This window comes from Arachis hypogaea, chromosome 18 (genome assembly GCF_003086295.3).
Source record: "Arachis hypogaea cultivar Tifrunner chromosome 18, arahy.Tifrunner.gnm2.J5K5, whole genome shotgun sequence".
Lineage (NCBI taxonomy): Eukaryota > Viridiplantae > Streptophyta > Magnoliopsida > Fabales > Fabaceae > Arachis > Arachis hypogaea.
This window is the reverse complement of record NC_092053.1, coordinates 128,339,742-128,361,954: the sequence shown is the minus strand read 5'-3', so window position 1 is coordinate 128,361,954 and position 22,213 is coordinate 128,339,742. Positions and strand designations below refer to the sequence as shown.

The window sequence follows — 22,213 nt, the reverse complement described above, 5'->3', positions numbered from 1 at the left end:
GCTTATTTTGGAAAAAAAAAATGCATCCGTTTGACCCGAGAATTGACCAGCTTAATTCGCTATTTTTTCTGATTAATCGAGTTAAGTCATTTAGGCTCTCTTTTCTTATGAGTTTGATTTTAGAGTCAAATACATACCCATCTATTTAAGTCAGGTAAATGAGCTAGTTTGACGAATTTAGTCCATTTTGACGATTCTAATTAATTCAAGAGCTAACTCAGTTTAATTTTTATTGAACGAATTCCTAAATGATTCTAATTAATAATTAATAAAACTTTTATGATCATATGAAAATAAATTATCATTTACAAAAATAACAACAAATTTGTGATCTAATTGCGACAAAAATATTTTTTAAGAAAAAACTTTTGATTTGAGTTGTTTGAGATTTTTTAAAATCGACATCTTGCTAGATTATTACATTTCTAATCGATTGAATTAAAAAAAAATTCATATTATCATACGAAATTCAATCGATTGTGTTATATTTCCAATCGATTGAATTATCAACAATTATGATTTTTTCCTAGTTTTTACGGATGTAACGGATCAAGAAATAAAAAATCATTAATTCGCATTGCCAAAATATTTATGGAGGTGACGATTAATGGAAGACTTATTTTGTTGTTGTTTTGTTTCTAATTGTTAATAAACATGATAGATAAATAATAAAATAATAATTTATAAAATACGGGATAAATTTTATAATTAAATAATATATAAAAGTTTATTTTATAATTAAAATTAAATAAAAATTATTTAGTAATTATTAAAAAACTTAAAAACATATTTTATTATCGGAATCATTTAATAGTGCAAACATTATGGAACGGTTGAATCTTTTGCCTAGCTTCATAATGCTTTTATTTTTTAAAGTTATAATATTTATGTTTAATAAATTAAATTAAAAATAATTTTTAATAAGTATAATTAATAATAAATATTAATATAAAAATTAAATTTAAATATTAATTAATATATGAAATTATATTAAATTTTTTATTTTGATAAATACATGTTATTTTTAAAAAAAAAATCTACTTCAGATATTTTTAAAAGTATTCTTATTTTTTAAAAGTATAAGCATATAGTATTTTTAATTTACCAAATACTAAATGAAGAGTTTGTATTTTTCAAAACCTCTTGAAATTTTTTTTATCAAATTAGGATAAAAAATTTCAGTTATTAATAAATTTTATTCACTAAAAATTTTCAAAAATTATTAAACTAGTCTTTTTTCATTTTCAATCAAATTTTGAGTATAAATAAATAAATTTTTAACAAATTTTATTATAAGATAATTAAATTTTTAAAAAAAATATTATAAAACAAATTAATCCATTCAAAATAGCAAAAAGACCGATCTATTTCATGATAATAATTTTTAAGAACTTATAAAAGAAATAAAAATTCGTTACGACCAACAAATTTGTTAGAGATTGCTCTTTCTATGTTTTATTGACAAAGTAGTGACTAGTGAGGCAGAGGATCTTGGTCTATAGATAATAGACTAATTACACAATGAAGAAGAATGTTATATGATAACCAGAATTTATTGTTTTTTGTTATTAATTAGTTATTAATATTTAAAAGTATAGACTAAAATATATATTATTAGATTATTAAATTAAAAAAATTAAAAAATAACCAAAAATATAAATTTTAATGATTTTTTAGTATTTTTTTTACAATAATTAAGTGTTATATTATAGTATTTTATAAATAGCAAAAGTTGTAAATTTTATTAAAAAAAATATTTTAAAGGTAAAAAAGTGTTACCACTTTCGTAACAAATTTTGGTTTTTGTATTAAAAAAAATTTGTTACAAAATATTACTTTGAGTTGTAACAGTTCCGTTTTTTGTAACGGGACATACTGTAACGGCCTCTTTTTTTTGTTACAAAATCCTTTTATTTTAAAATTTCGATTTTTTATAACAATTTTTTTTATTACAAATATTGCTTTTTCTTGTAGTGTTACAATCTCTAAGTGTAAATAGCTAGATAATTTAAAGGGTAATATATTAACAATCCTGCTAAGTAAACAATGAGAGTAAATAATGTGAATAACTAGTCGTATTTCAGACCTACTAATCATATTATATCTAGTTAATTCAAAATTTTAAATTTTAAAATTAAAATTATTTTTTTAACCTATTATTTACATTATTAAAAAAATATTATTCCTCTTTACTTTCTCATATGTTAAATAAGAGAATTCTCCTCTAATTTTATTAGATTATGTTTTGCTTAGGTATAAGAGGTTTCATATCCTTCCTTCTCATATTATTGGCACTGGATCAACAAGCAAAGCTTGAATGCATTTCTTCATTTTTCAACCTGGTACACGTGGTGGCAAGTCACAGTACTTTATCCAAGAAATCTCGTATCTCAGATCATTTAATCATTTAAGCCAAATATTATACATGATCATTCATTTGATTATCAAGCCAAGTATCATACATAATCATCCGTAACATTTCATAATCAGCTCATCACTTTCCTTTTTAGCTTTACTTCACTGCCAAGTTATCCCCATTTCCTAACTTCATCTGATTGTCAGGTTTAATACCACTATTTATGACTAAAGGAAAGGAAATAGAAGTTTAGAGGTTTGAAATAAGGTTTTTAAAACTCAAAAATCATGTTTGCTGGAATAGGGGCCACGCGTGCGCGTGGAAATATAAAACTACAGCTCGTGCGCGCGTCCCCTTGTCACGCGTACGCGTAGGTGCAAACTTCATGTCACGCGTACGCGTGGGTCATGCGTACGCGTGAACATGCTTGTTGGCTCCTTTCGCGTACACATAGGACCAGTTGCGTACGCATTACCAAAACCCATGCCACGCGTGCGCATGGGCCACGCGTACGCGTGGACGTACGTTCTTTTAAAAATACAGAATTAGTAGCAAAAGCTGCAGAATGATAGTAAAAGACAGTTTTTAGATACAATTTTCCAACAACCATAACTTCTTCAATTTAAAATATGTTTCTCCCGTTCTTCGAATGGCATAAACTTCACGAACCCAATTTTTACTTTAAAACAAGTTGGCAGCAAATTGAGAGTCCGAAGGCCAAGCTATGCCTCGTCGAAGTTCGGCCAAAAACCAACTTTGGTAAACTTGCAAAACCTCTTTCCTCATTCAAACAATTTCCATGTTTCCAACACAATAACCTACACATGCTAACATCAACAAATCCTTCTTCCTTAACACCATAACTACCATGAAAATCACCCTTCGCACCAACAATAATCACATATACACATGCCAAATCCACCATCAATAATTGCATATACACATGCCAAATCTCAGAATCAAACCATAGTTCATGAATTACATATTTGTGTCCTCAAATCCCTGATTAACAATTTGTCAATTCTTCAACTAATCAGCACCACATCAATCCATATTTAATAACAAAACACTAAACCACATATACATATACGTTCCAACTTATCCTTCGGTCGTCTAGTCTAAGTTTTCATAGAACATTATATATTAAATGCAAGAAACCTAAATTATACCTTGGCCGATTCCCACGTAACGATCAAGGAAATTTATTTAAAACCAATCACAGTCCCAAAACCTCAACTACACAGCTTCCTCCAAGTTCCGGTATTCACAATTTCAAGCTCCAATTATTTATTCACAACCTAATACACATTTATAACACATATATACCCAATTTAATACTCAAAGCTCAAATTCAATGGAATTAAAATAGAATTATGGTATTCTCACCTTACCCAAGCTTCACATAAGTAAGAGTGAACGTTTTTCTCAAGCTAATTGGATCCTAAAACATCAGAAATCAAAGAAATTCAACATTCCTACTCAATTTTCGAAAATTTGGGGGAAGAGGAGGCTGAGAGTGATTAAACAAGTTACCAATAAAATTGTTCCGCTAGAAATGTAGAGCTCGACGCGGTGGACGCGTGGCCACAAATGGTGCGGCGATCGGAGCTCGGACGGAGAGGTTACGACGTTCGGGATTTGACACAGGGGTTTCGTGCCCTTCTCTTCTCCTCTCTAGTACGTTGCTGTTTCTACTATGTTGGTGAAGAAAATGAGCTTTAGGCTCATTTAAATGCTGAACCGGTTGGGCCCACGGCCCGGTTTGGGCTCGATTCAACTGGTTCGGCCCGTTCGGCCCAATCTTGGGCCGATTTCTTCGAAATTGGTGTCAAAATTCTTGTTTCGATGAGCTCTATCCTAATTTAATATTATATTCACATTTCTAATCTTCTTCATTAAAAACTAATTTATCGACTAATTATTTACTAATTTAATGGGGTTTACATCCTACCCGCCTAACAAAGAATTTTGCCCTCAAAATTCAAATGTAGTTACCTGAAAAGGGATGTGGGTAGTCCCTCCGCATATCCAATTCTTTCCCACGTATTCGTTTAATGCTGGTGTCATCAATTCTTACCGGAATTACTGGAAGTGTTAGATTTTCTCTCACTTGGATCGGTTCCGATTTTAGAACATGATTTGCGTCAGGAGTATATCTCCGAAGCTGTAATACATGAAACACGTCATGCAAATTCAAAAGATATGGCAGTAAAGCAATCCTATAAGCCACCGGCCCAATTCTTTTCAGGATCTCAAACGGTCCAACATAACGGGGATTCAGTTTCTTAGTCTTAATAGCTCTTCCCACTCCAGTAGTTTGTGTAACCTTTAGAAAAAAACATGCTCCCCTTCTTCAAATCCAAAGGCTTTCACCTTTGATCAGCATAACTTTTCTGACGGCTCTGGGCTATAAGCATTCGGCTATGAATCTCCTTTATCTGTTCAGTAGTTTCAGCTATCACCCCAAGTCCTAACAAGCTTCTTTCTCCAGTTTCATATCAACATAACGGGGATTAACATTTTCGGCTATACAGCTTCATACGGAGTCATTCCGATGCTCGCATGGTAGCTATTATTATAAGCAAACTCCACCAGTGGCATATATCGATCCCAACTCGCCGGCTGGTCTAACATACAGGCCCTTAGCACATCCTCCAAGGTCTGGATAGTTCTCTCTGATTGACCATCTGTCTGAGGGTGATATGCAGTATTCAAACTTAACTGAGTCTCAAATGCACGCTAAAAGACTCCCTAGAACCTTGATGTGAACAAGGGTCTCTATCAGATATAATGGTAGAAGGCACGCCGTGGAATCTGACAATCTCTTTGATGTACATCTGAGCCAATTCTTCTATTGTACAACTTACCCGAATGGGGAGATAGTGAGATGATTTTGTCAGTCGATCTACAATTACCCAAATAGCGTCATAATCAAACCAGGTTCTAGGCAAACCTATCACAAAATCTATTGCGATACTCTTCCATTTCCATTGTGGAATCTCTAAAGGCTGAAGGGTTCCTGATGGTCTCTGATGCTCAATCTTAACTTTCTGACACGTTAAACATTTAGATACATGCAGTGCCACATCATTCTTCATTCCTAGCCACCAAAATATCGCTTTCAGATCTTAATACATTTTGGTACTTCCTGGATGTATAGAAAATCCGCTCTTATGAGCTTCTGCCAAAATACTCTATCACAGGTCCCCAACATCTGGCACAACAATCCGGTTCTTAAACCTCCATAAACCATCCTTATCTTTTGACACTCTCCATTGCTTTCCATGTTCAATTGCCGATAACACCTTACGTAATGCTTCACCATCTTGATGAGCCTTCAGAAGTTCTGATTTAAAATCACTTGAGATTTGCAACTAACTCAAACACAGAATTACAGATTCTTCCCTAACTTCCAGGTTCAAACCTTGAAATGCCTTTAATAACTCTTCTTCCCATAGTATCATCCAAGCTACATACAAAGACTTCCGACTCAGGGCATCCGCCACAACGTTCGCTTTTCCTGGATGGTAATTTAATTCGAAATAATAATCCTTCAGAAGCTCCATCCACTTCCTCTGACGCGTATTCAACTCTTTCTGCTCAAAGAGATACTTCAAACCCTTATGGTTTGAGAAGACATGAAACTTAATGCCATAGAGATAATGCCTCCAGGTTTTCAGAGCAAATACAACAGCAGCAAGTTCTAAATTGTGAGTCAGATAGTTTATCTCATGCGGCCTTAATTGCCGTGAGGTGTATGCTACAACATTCCGGTACTGCATCAAAACGCACCCCAAACCCTTTAATGATGCATCACAATATACTTCAAACGGTTCACTTGGCTCAGACAATACCAACACAGGTGCAGTAGTCAACCTTTGCTTCAATACTTGAAAACTCTCTTCGCACTCTAAAGTCCAGACAAAAAGTGTATCCTTCTTAGTCAACTTAGTTAAAAGTAAGGCGAGCTGTGAAAATCCCTTAATGAATCTCCGATAATATCCCGCCAAGCCTAGGAAACTCCTGATCTCTGTCACTGAAGTTGGTCGCTCCCATTTTATCACTGCTTCTACCTTAGCAGAATCTATGGCTATTCCCTGTTTGCTCACTACGTGACCGAGAAACTTCACTTCACTCTTCCAAAACTCGCATTTAGATAACTTAGCGTACAACTTCCTGTCTCTCAGAATTTGTAGCACAGTTCGCAAGTGATCAGCATGCTCCTCCTCAGTCTTAGAGTAAACAAGAATATCATCAATGAAGACAATAACAAACTTCTCCAGGTTCGGCCGGAAATTCTTGTTCATATAATCCATGAATACTGCTGGAGCATTAGTTAACCCGAAAGCCATCACCGTATGACCATAACGTGTTCTGAAAGCAGTTTTTGGAATATCTTCATCTCTAACCTTTATCTATTTTAAACCTAACATCACTCTAAATAGATCCACCCTTCTAAGTTAACTAAACATTACTTCGTCTTAACAACTAATAGCCTTCGACCAATCATCGACTTGGGCTCTACAATTATCATCGCACGTCATATATTACGAATGAATATCACATATTAATGATATGCAAGGAAGTTTGAAATTCAATTGCTAATTTATGGTTACCTCGGGTTTGAGAATCGGATTCGGCTGCATCCCGGTGTTTCCTGTGTGAACAATCTCGAGTTATATGCCCCGGCTTCCTGCATTTGTAGCATTCACCTAACCCGGCCCTATGCGGCTCATCTGGAGCAGTCTCTCCATAGCCTTCCTGTAGCATCGCCCACTTCATGGAGTAATTTTCTGTGAATTGACTCTTCTTAACCAATTCAGTGAAATTCGTTAACTTTTGCGGATACACGTAGTTAAAGATGTCTCTCCTAAGTCCTTCCTCATACTGAGCACACTTCCACTCCTCATAGTTGGCTAGATTTCCTTGACAAACTCTTGAGAGACGGCACAGGTTATCGAATTCACGGGTATAGTCAGCAACAGACATATTCTTTTGCTTCAGCTGCATTAACTCCAACTCCTTCACAATGTGAAGTGCATGCAAGAAATATTTTCCGTAAAATTCGGTTTTGAATATATTCCAAGGGACATCCGTTAACTCTATCTGCAAGGTATGATATAACTCCTGCCACCATTTCTGAGCATCTCCCTCCAACATGTGGGTCACTATTTCCACTAACTGTACTTCAGGAACGTGCTGAGTGTACAAAAACCTCTCCACGTCTCGAAACCACCGATCAGCCTCCAACGCATTGGCATTTTCATTAAACTGAGGTGGACCACTCTTGAGAAAATCAGTAAAGGTCATAGACCTGTAGTATTGGCCTACATTACTTGTACCAGCACCCATGCTTCCATCTCGAGGTCCTTGCATTGGTTCTGTCCTAAGATTTTCCCTTTGGGCACCTCGCTCGGATCCGCGAGATGACATTTGGTCCCTATTCACACCAAATAATTGATATTAAGGTGATCAATCTCAATATCTCAAGTTTAATGCTTTAAATTCCCAAACGCATGCTCACGAACATGTATGCAACACATACCAGTCGGATATCCTAGGTAGAACATAGTCACACACAGAGTATGCACAGAAGCATAGTCAGTCCGTCTCTCAGGCTCTACAGGAACGAACTGCTCTGATACCATAATGTAACACCCTACCACACAGAGCTTTACACCTAGGATGTAAAAAATAAAGGTGGAAAGGTGCTACGACTTCTAAAAATTAAAATACATACATATAATAGTAGAAAGAATGTAATAAACTAGGAGTCTTGAAAAATGGGTAAAACAAAATCGCGAAATAAAAAGCGCAACGCTTCGAAAACGGAATAACTTGCGTGTGAAGAAAACTTTAACTGTCAATTATAAGATAATAAAAGTAGGAGTAGAGAGCCAAAGATACAGAATAGCAAGCTCCTAACTCAGACCGCGAAGTCAAGACTGGCCAGATATATATACATATCCAAAACCCAAATATACATAAACAAAATCCTACCTCTCCATAAACCTCTAGGAGGATCAAAAAGAACAAGTTATGCGGAGAAAAAGCTAAGTACACATATACACATCACTGTACAACAAAATAACACAGTAACCACTTCGCTTCAGGAGTCCAGACGCCTAACGAGATGCCTCTCGACCTGCATATGAAAAACAACAACATAGTATGGGGTGAGAACCAGAAGTTCTCAGTATGGTAAAGGTGCCACACACATAATATATAAGGTCCTGGGAATGCCAGAAGCAATCCTAGAACGCCGACACTCAGATTATAGAGCTTAAAGTATTAAACAAAAGTCATAAAAGGTGATTTTCTAAGAGTTTCTAAGCCTAACTTAACTTAACCTTAAAACCTAAGTCTCATACTGTCATTCCTCCATACTTCCATCTCTGTCAGCATTTCACAGACAAATAAACAGATAAAAGCAAGCACAAGAAGGTTACAAATACCGCAGATAACAAATATACAATTAACATGGCAAGTACATTTAGGCACACCCAGTTAATGCACAAACAAGTAATTCAAGTAGTATGCATATGATGCATGCCTGTCCTATGGCTGATGAGGCTCATCTGTTGGTTATCCAGCTAACCTGACAGGTCCGAAAACCTTAGACTGTCCCTCGACGTGCATCCCCAAGAGTCTATGCATAGCTTTTCTCAAATAATCAATATTGCTCAATGGGGGTTAACATTTCCGGGAATTTATAAGTGTCCGGTCACCCTTACATCGTAGGGTCAACAGAGTATCGAGTTTTCAACCTGGTACACGTGGTGGCAAGCCACGATACTTTATCCAGAGAATCTTGTATCTCAGATCATTTAATCATTCAAGCCAAATATCATACATAATCGTTCATTTGATTATCAAGCCAAGTATCATACATAATCATCCGTAACATTTCATAATCAACTCATCACTTTCCTTTTTAGCTTTACTTCACCACCAAGTTATCCCCATTTCCTAGTTTCATCTGATTGTCAGGTTTAATACCACTATTTATGACTAAAGAAAAGGAAAGAGAAGTTTAGAGGTTTGAAATAAGGTTTTTAAAACTCAAAAATCATGTTTGTTGGAACAGAAGCCACACGTACGTGTGGCTCACGCGTGCGCGTGGAAATATAAAACTGCAGCTCGCACGTGCGTCCCCTTGTCACGCGTCCACGTAGGTGCAAACTTCATGTCACGCGTACGCATGGGTCACGCGTACGCGTGGACATGCTTGTTGGATCCTTTTGCGTACGCGTACACGTGACCCACGCGTACGCGTGGACATACGTTCTTTTAAAAATACAGAATCAGTTGCAAAAGCTGCAGAATGATAGTAAAAGACAGTTTTTAGATACAATTTTCCTACAACCATAACTTCTTCAATTTAAAATATTTTTCTCCCGTTCTTCAAATGGCATAAACTTCACGAACCCAATTTTTACTTTAAAACAAGTTGGGAGCAAATTGAAGGTCCGAAGGCCAAGTTATGACTCGTTGAAGTTCGGCCAAAAACTAACTTTGGTAAACTTGCAAAACATCTTTCCTCATTCAAACAATTTCCATGTTTCCAACACAATAACCTACACGTGCTAACATCAACAAATTCTTCTTCCTTAACATCATAACCACCATGAAAATCACCCTTCACACCAACAATAATCACATATTCACATGCCAAATCCACCATCAATAATTGCATATACACGTGTCAAATCTCACAATCAAACAATAGTTCATGAATTACATATTTGTGTCCTCAAATCCCTGATTAACAATTTGTCAATTCTTCAACTAATCAGCACCACATCATTCCATATTTAATAACAAAACACTAAACCACATATACACATACGTTCTAACTTATCCTACGGTCATCTAGCCTAAGTTTTCACAGAATATTATATATTAAATGCAAGAAACCTAAACCATACCTTGGCCGATTTCCATGTAACGATCAAGGCAATTTATTTAAAACCAATCACAGCCCCAAAACCTCAACTACAGAGCTTCCTCCAAGTTCTGGTATTCACAATTTCAAGCTCCAATTATTTATTCACAACCTAATACACATTTATAACACATATATACCCAATTTAATACTCAAAGCTCAAATTCAATGGAATTAAAATAGAATTATAGTATCCTCACCTTACCCAAGCTTCACATAAGCAATAGTGAACGTTTTCCTCAAGCTAATTGGATCATAAAACATCAGAAATCAAAGAAATTCAACATTCCTACTCAATTTTTGAAAATTTGGAAGTGGAGGCTGAGAGTGATTAAACAAGTTACCAATGAAATTGTTCCGGTAGAAATGTAAAGCTCGACGCGGTGGACGCGTGGCTGCAAACGGTGCGGCGATCGGAGCTCGGACGGAGAAGTTACGGCATTTGGGTATTGACGCAGGGGTTTCGTGCCCTTCTCTTCTCCCCTCTGGTATGCTGCTGTTTCTGCTATGTTGGTGAAGGAAATGAGCTTTAGGCTCATTTAAATGCTGAACCGGTTGGGCACACAGTCTGGTTTGGGTCCGGTTCAATTGGTTCGACCCGTTCAGCCCAATTTTGGACCGATTTTTTTGAAATTGGTGTCAAAATTCTCGTTTCGATGAGCTCTATCCTAATTTAATATTATATTCGCATTTCTAATCTTCTTTATTAAAAACTAATTTATCGACTAATTATTTACTAATTTAACAGGGTTTACAGATCCGGTCAAATCGGTTCAGCCCGTTAGTCTGATTTTTGGTTAAAATCTTTAAAATTAATATCAAAATTTATATTTTAATATTTCTACTTCTCTAGAATCTAAAAGTTTAATTTCCTAATTTTTTGAATATTATTTAATTTATTGGCTAATTATTTACTAATTTTTCGGTGTTTATAAATTATAGCATCGCTGAAAAATAACCTCAATAAATAAAACAATAAATAAATTTTAAAAAAATTAAAAACGCGATAAAAATTACTAGATATTCACATATATATATTTAAAAAAGACTTTAGATATCAGATTTTAATGCAATTTTTTGTAAGTATTATTAAAGAATAAATTTTCTATCCTTGAAATTTAGTACTTTAATATCAAGTGAATTTTTTTGAAAAATTATTGTAAATGACTAAATTTTTGTTGAAAAAAATAAAGATCAAATTTTGCTCTAATTTTATATATACTTTTTAAATAATTATTCAAATGTTGCTACAAATATTCGAATAAAATGGATAAATTATTTGTTAAATATAAAAAAATTTTGTCGTTTATAAAATATAATATTTATTAATTATTTTTATCATATTTTTAGATTATTTAAAGACTTATTTATTGTTCGTATCTTTAAAGATTATTTTTGTCAACAGTATAAATTTTTAAGTACTATATTTTAGTAGTTTACGGTTAGATTTAACAAAAACAATGAAGTTATATTATGATCTACAATAAAAATAATATTTAGGAGACTATTGAAAGAACCGAAAATGATGTGTAATTTAATTAAATTATTTTATGTAATAAACAGAGAATTGTAAATTTCAGTTCAACTCGTTTAATTTATGTCTTACAATAATTTAATACTGAAAAATTTTATAATATATAAACATGTTATTTTAGTAAAAAATTAATGATTAATTAAACCATACATTTTTTATTTTTGTCTAAAAACATACATTTATTTAATATATTATTATTTTAATATCATGTGAAAATAAATAAATATTAAAATAATTTAACTTTTATGTATATGCTTTTTATTATTCAATTAGGATTTGTTATAAAAATTAAAGTCTTTTTCATATGATAATTGATGTAAGAATTAAGAAAAAAAATAAAAGAAACAATAAAAAAATCGTTGAATAAAATAATGGTTAGAAGAAAAGTTAAAAAATAGAAGAAATAATAAAGATAAGGTTCATTGAACAAAATAATTGCTCCATAAATTTTTTTACCACACTATTAATGTTTAAAATGTAAAGAATAAGATTAAAATCTAGGTTTGCAGTGAAAAAGGTACTAATTGAGCACTTTACTAATAGGTCAATTATTAAATTCAATACACGTATAATATATACTAAGTTTCAAAATTTTTTGAGGGTCTATAGCTCTCACCCACCCTTAAAATCGTATGTGCTCATTCTTATTCTTCACATTTCATATATGTTGTATTTGTCTCACTAATCTGCGACTTGAAATTAACGAGGAAAGCATTAGTTGCTAGGCGGTAGCTAATCCGTCACAAATCATATTTTGCGTCAGATTAGCAACGATTTTACGATAATTTTTGTAGTAGCTAATCGGCTTTATTCTTGTAGTGAGTTAAAATTTTGAGGTGTCAAACTCATCTGTTTTTGTCTCTTGAGGTATCAGATATAAAGATTTTATGTTCTACTTATTTGTATTATGTATGGAGAGATTATCTCAAATTATTTCGGTGGCAATAAATCATAAACTTTGAAAACTAATTATCTTTAATAGAGATAGTCTAGAATTATCTCACATTTACTTTGCATATGATAAATTATTGTTTGAAAAAATGTTCCTACATCAGGTTGAGATAGTGAGGAGTATTTTAGACTTATTTTGCCAAAATTCAGATCAGAAGGTAAGTTATGAGAAATCAAGTGTCTTTTTCTTTGGCAATGTTTGTTTAGCGAGGAAGCTGGAATTGAATAGAGTTTTGGGAATGAAGTTGATGTTCAATTTGGAAAAATACTTGGGAGTCCTCTTACTGCATGATCGTACAAAAAAAAATATTTTCAGTTCATCCTTGATAAAATGGCATCTCGACTTAGCACTTAGAAAGCACAAAATCTCTCTGTTGCGGGCAGGGTTACTTTAGCCTAATCAGTCTTGGCAATTATCCTTATCTCATGCAAACAATGAGACTGCCACTTAGTATGTGTGACAAGATTGATCAAGTCTGCATTAATTTTGTGTGGGGCAAAAGCAGAGCTAGTAGCAAGGTCCATTTGGTTAGTTGGAAAAAATTATGTTTGCCAAAAAAGTTCAACGGCTTAGTGTTTAGACCGGGCAGAATATTAAATAATGCTATTTTCATGAAATTAGCATGGAACTTGGTGTAAAACAAGAATGCTCTTTGGGTCAAGATAATCAAAAAGAGATATAAATGCAAAAAAAAATACTACGTCCATCATCAAGAAGTTTCAATCTTGTTCAAATTCTTGGAAGTGTATTGTTCGAGTATGGCCCAAATTTGAAAATAATTTGGTATGGCAAACCGATGATGATGATAGTCCTCGATTTTGGAAAGATCATTGGATCTCGGGCAGGAATAAATTTGAAGACTTTGTTCAACCAGATATATTGGAAGATATGCTGAATAACATAGTTAGTGATTATGCGATGAACAGCAATTGGAATTTGGGTCAAATTGAGGCGGTTTTAAGAGATGATTGAGTCCTTATTTTCTCATCATTGAAGACTCCAGAAGCAAACTTAGGGGACGATCAGGTAGCGTGACTTTTTAATTCTAATAGTAAATTTAGCATTAAGTCAGTGTGCTCCTTCTATTAAAATGCCCCAGAGAACTTTAAGTTCGATTTATTTTTGAGAATTTAGAAAGTTGAACCTCCCCAAAAGCTGCGCATCTTTCTTTGACTAGTTACTAATGAAACCCTTTTGACAAATGAGGTTCGAGCTTGCAGGCACATGACCTAAGAGGATATTTGCCCAGTTTGTGGTTCTTCTTAAGAGTCTTTGCTCCATGTCCTTCGCGACTGCATAGCCGCAAAAAATACATAGAAGAGCATTGATACTTCATTGAGTTCTGATACATTCTTTAGTCAACTTCTCTTTTCCTAGTTGTTAAAGAACTTATTAACTCAATCTTATTACCAAGGCATTCCTTAACCTTTATTGTTTACTAGCACCCTGTGCTTTCTTTGGTATCGTCGTAACAAGCATATTTTGGAGAGGGACAATGCAGTAGACGAAGATGAGATCCATGATTTGAATATGCACTTAACTAAAGAGTATAACTCAGCGCATGAAGAGATAGCTCGAGTAAAGAAAAGGGTAAGGGTGTTTTGCTAAATAAACAAATCCGTTGGATCCCCCAAAACCTTGCCTTTATTAAGCTGAATTTCGATGGTTCTGTTATAAAGAAAGGTCAGGCGACTTGCGGAATTCTTTTAAGAGACCATGAAGGTAAGTTTTTGGCTTGTTATAGTGTGAATCTAGGTAGTTGTACGGTGACTTTAGCAAAGCTCTGGAATATTCTATTGGGTTTGGACTTGACTCTAAATCTTGGGTATATAAATGTTTGTATGCAAGTAGACTCTACAGTAAGTCTATGCCTTCAAGAAACTGTCGACTCGCACTCTACAAAAACGTTAGTTTTGGCTATTAAAGAACGTTATAATAGACTAAGTAATTGGAACATTCATCATGAGTTCCAAAAATCCAATGCTTGTGCAGATAGATTGGCATGTTAAGAACATAAAATTTAGCTGAAATGTCATTTTTCTTTTCTATTCCTTCTTGTATTTCTTTAAATTTTCATCAAGACTTAATTGGAATTGCATTTTTTAGAATAATTTCTGTCTATTTTTTTCTGAACTTTATGTCCCGTTGTCTATAAAAAAGTATTATAGCATTTCATAAGCAGCAAAGGTTTGCACATTTTATTATTACAATCTCTAAGTATAAAAACTAAATAATTCAAAGGGTAATATATTAAAGCGTATTTATCTATTTTGGTCTCCAAAAAATTTCGGACTAAATTCTTTAGTTTTTAACTAAAATTAATTAACTTGTTAGTTCTCAATATTTAATTTCATAAATCATATTGGTCTCTGACCCACTTTGTTCCGTCAATTTTTAATGAAGTTGTCCTACATGTCACGTTAAGTTATTGCGTCAAATGTTAATTGTCACGTATACAAAAGAGACAAATTGATTCTTGGACAAATTACAGTCAATTTGATCCTCAAATTACTAAGTATCAAATAAATTAGTCTCCAAAATTATTCATTATAAAACAAATCAATCCCAAAAATATTATCAGAAAAATTAAGTTATTATTGTTATACTGGGCCTTCTCATTACGAATAATTTGTCTTTTTCATACATGTGACACTTAACGTCTAACGCGACAACTATGCAATATAGTTCTATTAAGAGTTGACGGAACAGAGTGGACCAAAAACTAGTATAATCTACATAATTAAATATTGAAGACTAACGAATTAATTAATTTTAGTTAAACACTAAAGTGTCTAATTCAAAATTTGTTGAGAACCAAAATAAGTAAATACTCTATATTAAATAAGAAAATTCTCTTACAATTTTATTAGATTTCGTTTAGGCGTATATAAAAGGTTTCATATCCTTCTTTCTCATATTATTGATTGGCACCAGATCAACAAGCAAAGCTTGAATGCATTCCTTCATTTTTCCTTCAGCATGAGTGTAGCAATCTTCATCTTTGTACATCACATCAATAAATCGTGCCATGTTCAGAACACGCGTTAGAAATAACATTGGAACTTTGGTTGGCTTGAGGCATTCCTCATTTATATCCTTCCAAGCATCTGTAACTCCCTTTTGCAATTCTTGAATGGCTTCTTCTTTAGATACACCACAATCTCTCATATAGCATTCTATTATTGAGGTAACATGTTCTCTTTCATGTTCAAACTGTTCAATGAGATTTAACTTTTAAAATAACTTTCACATGACTAAATAATAAGGAAAAAATTTAAAAAAAAATATACATTAAAATTCAATTATAATATAAATTGAACTTTCAAAAATACAATATGCACACAAAAGTCAACATTATATATTTTTGTATAATGAAAATATTTGAAAGACAATAAAAATCAATTCAAAATAGTTTAAAGTTTTTTTTTATTATTTTATATTTCTTAATTATTATTAAAATAAATGGATAATTTTATATAATAAGTATGTAATTATAAATGCATATATAAATTTTTAAATATTAAATTAAATAAAATAATTTTAAATTATTATTTTTTTAGTATTACCTTTTGTATAAATACAAATATTTTTTAAATTTATTTTTAATGTATATTTTATATTTTAATATATATTTTATACGAATAACTCATTATTATATATACCTAATATGATAGTTAAACTTTTATGTTGTGCTTGTATATTGCACATAAATATACCTCATTAGAGACAATGTCATCCATAAACCTGCAAATAATTGTGGAAGCTGTAACAATTTTGGGTTTACTTGTTACCCATTTGAAGATGTCTTCTACGGCGATATCTCCCATGCCAATGTAAGAACTTGTCACAAGGAATGGATAAGCAGATGATATTGTTGATATCTGAATGTACTCTGCCATTGTTGGTATATACTTGTTATTCAACCATTTGGCCTCAGTCATATAGGCCTGAATTGTCTTTTGAAGCTGTCATTTCACACGTATTATATAATAAAATTATTATTATTAATTTTTTACGGTATTTTTCAACTCAATAAATTTAGAATAAGCGAATTAACCATTTAACTAAGATGGAATTTAAATTTTAAATATTTATTTATACAGGCGAATAAATTAACTATTCAATTAATCTAAATTTATTATGAATTCAATTATTTTTAGTAAGGATGAACATGCCAACTAAATGAACCAAAGAAATTCATGAAATTTTTAGACTAATGTAGTGTGAAATGTGTCCATTTATAATTATTCAATTTGTCAGACCATATAAAATTTCAGTTTCAAGTCTTATTATATATTACTAATGTATAAAAAAAATAAAAATTAAAAATTAAAGGATTGAATTTCAATTCTTGAATTTTGGATCTTTTAATGTCATTCAAAGGATTATTAACTGAAGTTAGGGTTATGATCCCTAAAAAATTTTAAAATTTTTATAATTATATAATAATGCATTTAATTTTAAAATCGAGTTATTAACTTAGTAATTAATTAGAATATTTTTTGTCTTATGACCTGGATTCAAATTCTAATTGTATTTTGAACATTAATAATATATTATATTTTTAGGCTAACTATTTTGATCAATAAATCTTTTTTAATGGTTCTTTTTATTCTTTATTTTTTCATTAATAATTTATTTTGATGAATTCTTTTTTTTTAAATTGTTCCTTCTATCTTTTTAATTTTTTTCTTAACTTTTAAATTTATTATCATATAAAAAATACTTTAATTTTTTATAACAAATTCTAATTGAATAGTAAAAAAGTATATACATAAAATTAAATTATTTTAATATTTATTTATTTTTTTATAATATTAAAATAATAACATATTAAATAAATTATATATTAATATGAATATTTTACATATTTTATTCATTAATTTATTTTAAATGCATATATAAAAAATATCAGAATAACTAATCTATATTGTTCATGTTACATTCTTTATAATAATAAAGAATAAAAACTAAAATTTTAATTATTATAAATGATATTAAACATAAAATTATTATTTTTAGTAGAATTTTTTATTTTAATAATAACGCTTGTGAATAATTTTTATTAAAAATAATAATAAAAATAATATTATCAATTATATAATATAATATTTAATTATATAAATATTTAATTTTTGGCCTCTTCTTCAAAAGATATTTAGATTCACTATGACTGGAGTTTGGCTCTAAGAGATCTCAATGGAATAAATTTGATCGGTCGTATGATATATATCTCATAAATTTTGCAAATGTTATCAAATTTAAAATGAATAATACTTGTTATTTTATAGAGTTGGATGGATGTACTCCACAAAACAAATATAATATATTTTTAAGAGGTTAAAAAAAAGGGTCTTACTTCTTTAATGGAATATTTAATGCAATATGCTCTTCCTTGTTTTTCAAGTTCTCGTTCTACTTCTTCAAAAATTTTGAGGAGAGACTCATAAATTAATTTCATGTATTCTGGAAGATCATCCAAGGAGCTAATATCCCACCTGTAATATATCCCACCATGGAACAACTTTAGAAGTTCACCATCAATATCCACAAATTTCGTGACCATTAATTCCAAATTAACTTTCAAATTTTAAAATGAGCAAGTCTAGGGGGACAGTAATTTTTATGATTAGTAGCCATCAAATAGCCATCAATGATGATTTAATGGTGTGAGATTGGTATGAGATTTCATCCAATGGCTTACCTTTCTCTGCTGGTTACATGCTGGCCAAAATTCAATAAAATTGCTGGTCCCATAGACTTTCTCTTTTAAAATTAATAAAGCCATGATATTTTCGCCAACAAACTATAACTCAAATAGCATAATCACCTCATATTCATCTAAGAAGTTGCAGGGTTCAAGTTTTGTACCACCATCAATTAGTTGGACTCAAAATATCAGCTACCTAGCATAAAAAAATTAGTATCTATTTATAATTTTTAACCAACCTTTCAATTGCTTCGGTGAAAAGTTTTAGTTCATCTATAGTTCCATAGGCATCATATGTATCATCAATAATTGACATAAGAGCAATCAATTTTATCAACATTTTCCTAGCTTGAGAATATTGAGGCTCAAAATAAACCGCCAAAATCCAATTACAACATTCTACAATTCTATCTCGAGCATATGGTAGTTTTACAGCAACATTAAGCTCCTTCCACCACCTAAAATTAAAAGACAAAAACACAATAACAATGTTAGTTATAATTATGGTGTGGTTAGTTAAATAAATAAATTTAACTTCGATAATACTAGAGAAACAACAACTCAAAATTATTTTATTTAATTTAATATTTATAATTTTATACATATAACATCTATAATTACATAATTATTATATCAAATATTACTTAATTATTTTAGCAGTAATTAAGAAATGCAAAAAAAAAAAATAATAGTTAGTGTTAACAAAGTATGAGAGTACACTAAAAAAATAATTTATGTGTATTCAAATTGTATACAATAATACAATATATAGAAGGACATTAATAGAAAGAGAATCAAAATCATAAAGATATAATATCATATAATAAATATTTAAATATATTAAATAATTCTAATCAGTGCTAATTAATCTTAATATATTTTAACAGCTAAAAAATACAAAATGAGATAACTTGAAATTTATTTTTTTATTGTCTCGTAAATATTTTTATAAAATATATCAACAGTTAACTTATACTATAAACATTTAACAAAAATAAAATAAACTAACACTTAATATATATCTAAACTAAACATTTTGATTTTTAAACTTTTGTAGAACAGTATAAACATTTAACCAAGATGACTATTTTGATAGGAATTTGAAAACTTATTTAACAAAGTAGAATGGTTTTGTGGTTAAATTAAAGAGCTTACTCGGTAATGTTGCCAACTTCTTGTCGATGCAAGTTTTGTAGGAAATTAAAATCTAATTTTGCAAGAGTGAGGAGAGTGTGATTATGGGTTGGATCTTCTTCATATATTGAAATAAAACGGCGTGCCTCCAATCTCGGCAAACCTCGGTGTAAAGATTGCTTTAAACTATAATTGACTTGTGCTGCAAGTGAAGGCTTCAATTGGGTCGCAATGGATTTAAGTTTAGTGGAAGCGAATGCATAAGCTTCATCTAATATTTCTTCTCCATGAATTCTGAGATGACATGCTTCATACAACTCTACCAATCCCTCCACATCCTTCACAAGTTTTTCACTGAAATTTCCATTCTCATCCTTGTATTTGTTGAACACATCTAGATATTGTACAAAAATTAAACTAAGGTTATTATTTAAAGCCAAAATATAAAAATAAGCTAAAAAGAATAGGAAAAAGGTATATACTTGGTGAAACGTGATATCCTTGTTGCCTTAATAACCTAAAAAGTAAAGCAAGTAAGCGAAGGTTATCATCAAGATTTATTATTTCTCCATTTTTGGTATAATTCTTGTGAATTTGTTGCAGCAATTCATCAATCTCGCTTTCAAAGTGATAATGAATGCCCAAACGACATATTAAATCAATCAAGTCAACTATTTCTTCAATGGGCTTTGAGGCATCAATAAGCATTTTGACAACTTGTTTCTTCAGATTTTCAATTTGTGCCTTCGTTTCATGGTCAAATTCCTGCATTATATCCATATAAAAGATATATCAGTTGATTATTATTGCATTTGCATGCATGTATAAGGAACAATATAGAGAGATATATACCATGGATTGTGAAGCATATTGAAGGAAATAATCCTTCCAAATACTTGGATGATAATTTGCAGTGTTTCGATCACGCATGTTGAATTTTGCATCAGGTTTGAAGCAATCAAGTACTGAAGTGTTAGTACTACACATCCTTTATTTCTTTATCAATATTGCATTCTATGTTATGACTTCTATCATGCCTACTCATATATAGGAAAAATCTGTGGTCCGGATAGGAAAACGGATATATATCCACCGACACACGTTTGGTTATTAGAATAAAATAAAATATGATACTAAAAATAAAACATAATAGATTAAGATATAAAATTTAGTATTTTTATATTTTATTTTATGATAAATTAAAATAAATTATAAAAATTTAATTTATTTTTATTTTTTTCATATAAAAAATTTAAAAAAAATATATATTTGATCAATATAAATATTAAATTATTTTTAATAAATAAATTTTATTAATTTATGTATATAAATTTTAATAAATAATATAAATATAAATTATATATTTTTATTTATAAAATTTTTATAAAAATAAATATAAATTATTGTTAATTAAATAATAAATATTAATAAAAAATAATAATATTTATTAATCCATGTAATATTATTTTTATAGAAAAAATCTATGGCATAAAAGAAAGATATACACATGTGGATATAGTTATTTCGCACACCTTTTTAAAGATGTTAGATACAAATATTGCTAAAAGCCACTGACAATGACATATACTACCATGTTTTAAAATTTGTTAAAATGAAATTAATATTTTTGCTATATAATTAAATTATAATAATTAATATTTTCAACCCAAATCTCTCTCCTTTAACCGGATAATATATTCTCTTAAGAGAAACACGAAACTCTATATCCACACTTAGAAAATGAACGCGGATTGGACTGAATTGGATACGTTCAAAAATTTGATCTAATTCGCATTAAAATCATCGGATCAAATTTAATATTCGTAGTTTTTAAGTTTGGATTCGATTCGATCCACATTGGATATCAGATATATCCACAAAACATAATAAAAATATTTTTAAAAACTTATTTTTATTAAAAAATATCAATAAAATTTATTTTTTTATTCTTTTAAATATGTTTATTCTTAAAATAATATTAAACATACTTTTTTTAAATAATAAATTAAAATAATACAACATATATAATAATTATTAGTTGAAATAAAATATAAAAAGAATATTTACTTATTTATTTCTTTATTTTTATAGATACGCGGATATGCGGATCGAATACACGAATACTTACACAAAATTCACAATTCAATCTTATTTGTGTGCATATCAGATCTGATAACTTTGCAGATCGAATCTTATATATGACTTCTCGGTTCGCCACATTCTCTCAACAACCCTCTTTTTCCTCCCATGTCATTCTCTCCTTAAAAAAATATTAATTAAATAAATATTTAAAAAATAATAATTTTAATTAAAATATATTTTAACATATTCGATTAAATTTTAGAAAAAGTCTGTGGTACAGAAAAAATGATATATACATGTGTGAATAGCTGCCTTTGGTTATAAGAATAAGATGAATAGGACTATGAGAATAAAATATAATATATTAAGACACAAAATTTAGTAGGGGTATTTATGGATTGGATTCAATCCGTATATCTGCGGTATTTATCCGAATTCAATTCGAAAATTGTGGATATGGATCCGATCCGCAAGGCTATCAGATTGGGTCCGATCCATAC

General features: G+C 30.6%; 1 protein-coding gene across 1 annotated transcript; it reads right to left on the bottom strand.

Annotated features, from left to right (window-relative positions):
* Positions 1–15,607: 15,607 nt before the first annotated feature.
* LOC112773115 (probable terpene synthase 2) lies at positions 15,608–20,657 on the bottom strand. The gene is made up of 7 exons (XM_025818154.2): positions 20,484–20,657; positions 20,114–20,396; positions 19,653–20,025; positions 18,737–18,955; positions 18,147–18,285; positions 16,504–16,752; positions 15,608–16,000 (listed from the first exon to the last, which is right to left on the bottom strand). The coding sequence occupies exons 1-7, from the start codon at positions 20,616–20,618 to the stop codon at positions 15,665–15,667; spliced, it is 1,734 nt and encodes a 577-aa protein (XP_025673939.1). The 5' UTR covers positions 20,619–20,657; the 3' UTR covers positions 15,608–15,664.
* Positions 20,658–22,213: the final 1,556 nt, after the last annotated feature.

Bases quoted from the DNA above. Each gene is read 5' to 3' on its own strand.
- LOC112773115 (XM_025818154.2), bottom strand. From the start codon at position 20,618: ATGTGTAGTACTAACACTTCAGTACTTGATTGCTTCAAACCTGATGCA. The intron at 20,397-20,483 runs GTATATATCTCT...GATATAATGCAG, and splicing joins AATATGCTTCACAATCCATG to GAATTTGACCATGAAACGAA. The intron at 20,026-20,113 runs GTATATACCTTT...TACAATATCTAG, and splicing joins AGGATATCACGTTTCACCAA to ATGTGTTCAACAAATACAAG.